Here is a 5,273-nt window from a genome sequence, read left to right as displayed (position 1 = left end):
ACATCCCAGGGAGGTTTCAACTGAAGTCATTTTCCTACCCAATTTTTCCGGCCTACTTAGATTTTGATCTGTATCATATATATATTTTTTTATTTTAAAAAATAAAAAAAATAAAAAGAGTAGTGGATATCTCACTATACGCGGATTAGATACTGACAAGTTGAGCAGCTAAATCGCTGCTGAAGTGACGCCGCCAAGCTCAATAAACTCTACCACGATGCATGTGATGTATCTCTACTGTCCATCCATTTGGAGAGATACTTTTATGGCATGTGAAAAAAAATGAGATAGGTCTATAGTTCAAGTGGACCCATCATAGAAACCAGTTTCAAAACTTTTTAGGGGCTACAGTAGTTTTGGATCAAGATGATATTTTATTTTAATTTTTCACTTCATCTATCTCTATATTAACTTATGAGTAGGTTGGATTTCAAAAGTACATTATGGTAGGCCTTATAAATGTTTCAATAGTGGGTGTTACTGCTCACACAGTTTTCCGTGGTGGTTCCACTTGAACTTTAGATCTATCTCTATCTTTTTCTCATGCCATAAAATGATTTGTTCAAATGGATAGACCGAAGGGATGCAACACACGCATCTTGGTGGGTTCCACATAGCTTGGTGACATCACTTTCGTATCGATTTGGCTACTGACCTTGTCAGTATCTAATCCGCATCCATATCTCACTCACATAGTGACCACCCACTTAGTTTCGAAATTGGATTGTGTACTGAGTCACTTAGTACGCTTTTATCGTACTGAGTTAACTCTGTTGGGCCTACTGTGAATGGATGTAGTCTATCCACACCGTCCATCCATTTTTAAAACGCATTTTAATGGTTGAGACCAAAATCGAATAATTTCCGGTGCTCAAGTGGACCATAGAATAGGAAACATTGGGAATAATAATTTCCACCGTTGAAACCTTTCTAGGGTCCAGTGTGATGTTTATTTGTCATCCAAACTGTTCATAAGATCACACAGATATGGATGAAGGGAAAACAAAAATATCAGATTGATCCAAAACTTCTGTGGACCCCAAGATATTTTCAACGGTTGACATTCAATTCACACTTTTTCCTGTGGGGTGGCCCACTTGAGCTTTGGATATACTTCATTTTTGGGCTTAAGCCTTAAAATTATATGTTAAAATGGATGTAAGGAGTGGATGGAATATATAAATAAAGGTGGGCCCCACGGAGTTTACTCAGTACACTTTGCCTACTGAGTTACTCAGTACGCAATCCGCTTCCCTTAGGGCCTGTTTGGGAGCGTGGATTTGGAACCCCCTGGATTCGCAACCCCCAGGATTGGAAACCCCCTGGATTGGCAATCCTCTCGGTGTGTTTGGTACCCTTGAGTGTGAATCAACTTTAATTCAAAAATACCTATACATGGTATATTCACGGGGGTTTGAATTTAATTACTAAATCAACTTTAATATCCCCAATTAGTGAGATATATAATTTTTGACACTATGGTTGTGCTAAGCCTGCTAAAATATATGTTTTGCCTAAAAGTGATGAAATTCCAAGTCTCAGATGGACCGCAAGCACAAGATCATATCTGAGTGACTAACCAACGATTTTTAATCGTTGATTGATATGGACAATGTTTGGATGGTGCTGGACAATATTTGGACGGTGCTGATCTACATGAACAATGTTTGGACGGTGCTGATCATCGTTAGTGGGCCATGTGCCTAGTAGAATGATAGTGTACAGTGACATACATTTATACCTGCAACTATTCAAATGATTTTAGGTGTAATCCAAGCTCCCACCTTGGATTACAAACCCCCTCAAAGAGGGGATTGGAAACCCCCTGGATTGGCAATCCCCAGTTGCTTTATGCTGCCAAACAACCATGGGGGTTTGAAACCCCCTCTAATCCTCTCCAATCCCCTCCAATCCAAGGTGCCAAACGACCCCTTAGTTTCACGCGGATTTCTTTCGCAGGAAGTTTCTGCACTGGAAACCCAGGTGGGCCCCCTGTGATGTTCTTGAGAAATCATCTCCGTCCATTCATTTTTTTTATTTCAGTTTAGGACATGATGCCAAAAATGAACCGTATCCAATGCTTAAGTGGGCCATAATAAAGGAAAAGATGGTTAGGAAAATTTCTACCATTGAAACCTCTCTGGGTTCGCCAGTCATGTTTATATGCCATCCATGCCGTTAATAACGTCATTACGAAAAATATATATACATATATATATTAGCATGATTTAGCCCCATGAATATTTCAACTATGTACGTTCAATTATCACGTTGTCAGTCCACTTGAGGATTGGATACTGTTCATATTTGGCATCATCTCCTAAAATAAAATCACAAAACTGATGGACGGGGAGGATTTCTCACAAACATCACAGTGGGTCCCACCTGAGTTCCCAGCGCGGGAACTTCCTGCGAAAGGCTTTCGAAGGAAATCCGCGTCCGTTTCCTGTCGCATGAGCCAGGAATCTCCTCCGAGAGGCTTTCGTCCGCGTCCGTAAGATTTCCTGTATAAATACCATGTACTGCTCCCAAGCTCGCCATACCTCACTCTCTCAAAACCCACCTCTCTCTCTCTCTCTCTCAACATGAAGAAACTCATCCGCCGACTCGCCCGAATAGTAGACTCGTCCACCCACTACACACCCCTTAGACCCTACTCCCCGACCCCACGACCACCCACCAAGACCCGAAAAAATGGAATCGGGTCCCTCGTCATCCCGAAGGGGCACCTTCCTGTATACGTAGGAGAAGAGATGAAGCGGTTCGTGGTCCGCGCCGAGTTGCTGAACCGGCCGATTTTTGTAGAGCTGCTGAAGAGATCGTCTCAGGAGTATGGGTACAACCAGAATGGCGTCTTGAAGATTCCGTGTCGGGTCTCTGTCTTCGAGCGGATCTTGGAGGCTTTGAACGGTGGAGATGGACTCGTGGACGAGATCTCCGCAGACATGTTATCGTACAAGAAGTTTCTCAGATAGGAAGGGTATTTTGGGAATTCACTTTTTTTCTTTATTAATTTTTTAATATTCTTCGGGAATTTGTAAATATTCTTGAGAAGAAGAAATTTTCAATTTTTATTCATTTGTAATTATTTTTCAGTAATTTGTAAATATTTTGAATGGTAAATTTGAATTTTGAAGGTTAAAAGAATGATTTTGGTAATTCATGATAATGAAAAGTAAATTGTTTTAAGAAATTTGAATTGAAAGCTACGGTTGAAAACTTTTTTGATCAAGCTTATATTTGTTTTTTTTCCCTTCATACATGTACTTGTGATCTTATGAACAGATTGGATGACAAATAAATTTAACTGTGACCCTTTGGAATATTTCAAAAGGTGATGATCAATACTTTCACTGTTTACTGTTAAGTGGTACGGTCCACTTTAGCTTTGGATATGTGTTCTAGAAAAACGAATGGACAGCGTAGATAAACCACATGCATGTGGGGCACCATCATATAAGTGTTTTTCCTACTCGATTCGTTCATTTTTCCAGCTTATTTTGAAGCATGAGTTCAAAACTAAGGCAGATGAAAATCTCAGGTAGACCACGCCACAGTAAACAAAGGTTTGGAAGAAGCTTATATCTGTGCTTTCCTTAATCCAGTCGTGACGTAATCACTAGGACGGCAAATCAACATTACAATGTGCCTTAATAAGTTTTTAATGGTGAGTATTCAGTAACCATTGTTTTCCAACGGTGTGGATCACCTGAGATTTGAATATGCTTATTTCCAGGCCAATGCCTAAAAATAATCATCCAAAAAGGATAACGTGGATAGAACATATACATTATTGTGGGGCCAGTGCACCGTCATATAGCAACGTTACGAAAAACCGGGACGCCGATTGCCCGCCAAAGCCTGGTGCAGGAACTTTCTGTGACGGGAAGCTAAGTGGGGCCCACCGTAAAGTTTATGAGATATCCACTACGACCATCGGTTTAGCCGTATCATGTTAGTAAATGGGCTAAAAAAAATGAGTAGATCCAAAACTCAAGTGACCCTCGCCATAGAAATAGTGACGATTCAACCTCCACCGTTGAAACATTTATAGGGCCACAGAATATTTTTTATCATGCTATAATATACGTATTTTCAGTTCATCCCAATAGGAATGAACTTATGAACGGTATGGATGGCATATACACATCATGGTAGATCCATTTCAACGGTATGCCTTTCCCTATAACCACTTTTTCCTATCGCACGGCCTACTTAAAATAATTTGATCTGCCTCTTTTTTTTTACCCACATCCTAAAATCATCTGAAAAAAAAAGATGGACGGTGCGGATATCTCACTAACATAACGGTGGGCCCACCTAGCTTCCTGTCACAGGAAGCTCCTTCGAAAGGCTTTCGTCCGAGTCCGCAAGATTTCCTGTATAAATAGCATGTGCCTCCTCTCTCAAAACCCACCTCTCTTTCTCTCTCTCTCTCCCTCTCTCTCAAAATCCATCTCCCCCTCTCTCAACATGAAGAAGTTCATCCGCCGACTCGCCCGAATAGTAGAATCGTCCACCCACTACACACCCCTTAGACCCGACTCCCCAACTCCACGATCACCCACCAAGACCAGAAGAAACCGAATCGGGTCCCTCGTCATCCCGAAGGGGCACCTGCCTGTATACGTAGGAGAAGAGATGAAGCGGTTCGTGGTCCACGCCGAGTTGCTGAACCGGCCGATTTTTGTGGAGCTTATGAAGATATCGGCTCAGGAGTATGGGTACGACCAGAAAGGCGTCTTGAAGATTCCTTGTCGGGTCTCTGTCTTCGAGCGGATCTTGGAGGCTTTGAACGGTAGAGATGGACTCGTGGACGTGATCTCCGCAGACCTGTTATCTTACGAGAAGTTTCTCTGATAGGATTGGTATTTTGGGATTTCACTTTTTTTCTTTATTATTTTTTAATATTATACAGGAATTTGTAAATATTCTTGAGGAGGAAAAGATAATGTCAATATTGTTTATTCATTTGTAAATATTCATGGCTAATTTGTAAATATTTTTGAGAAATAGAATGGTAAACTTGAAATTCGAAGGTTAAAAGAAGAATTTTGGTAATGCATGAAATTGTTTTAAGATATTATGCCACACCAATCACGTGGTTAGAATTTTCATAAGATCCCTACCGTATATATTAGGTACGATGCCCTATTTTCACCGTTGATACCAAGAATCATGACCATCCTGGTGTAGGGGACACCGTCGTGTTTCTATGCCACTCAATCCATTTATCTTATCCTGACTTCGTCTGGATGAAAGAATTACTGAAA

At 40.9% G+C, this 5,273-nt stretch overlaps 2 protein-coding genes across 2 annotated transcripts; both read left to right on the top strand.

The window, feature by feature from the left end:
- Positions 1-2,574: 2,574 nt before the first annotated feature.
- LOC131220368 (auxin-responsive protein SAUR71-like) lies at positions 2,575-4,870 on the top strand. The gene is made up of 2 exons (XM_058215309.1): positions 2,575-2,921; positions 4,811-4,870. The coding sequence occupies exons 1-2, from the start codon at positions 2,586-2,588 to the stop codon at positions 4,820-4,822; spliced, it is 348 nt and encodes a 115-aa protein (XP_058071292.1). The 5' UTR covers positions 2,575-2,585; the 3' UTR covers positions 4,823-4,870.
- Positions 4,463-5,001, top strand: LOC131220369 (auxin-responsive protein SAUR71-like). Its single transcript, XM_058215311.1, has one exon. It carries the CDS (start codon positions 4,474-4,476, stop codon positions 4,858-4,860), a length of 387 nt encoding a protein of 128 aa, XP_058071294.1. The 5' UTR covers positions 4,463-4,473; the 3' UTR covers positions 4,861-5,001.
- Positions 5,002-5,273: the final 272 nt, after the last annotated feature.

Source organism: Magnolia sinica, chromosome 12 (assembly GCF_029962835.1).
Source record: "Magnolia sinica isolate HGM2019 chromosome 12, MsV1, whole genome shotgun sequence".
In the NCBI taxonomy this organism is placed as follows: domain Eukaryota; kingdom Viridiplantae; phylum Streptophyta; class Magnoliopsida; order Magnoliales; family Magnoliaceae; genus Magnolia; species Magnolia sinica.
The sequence above is the reverse complement of the archived record's forward strand: the minus strand, read 5'-3'. Positions and strand labels throughout refer to the sequence as shown.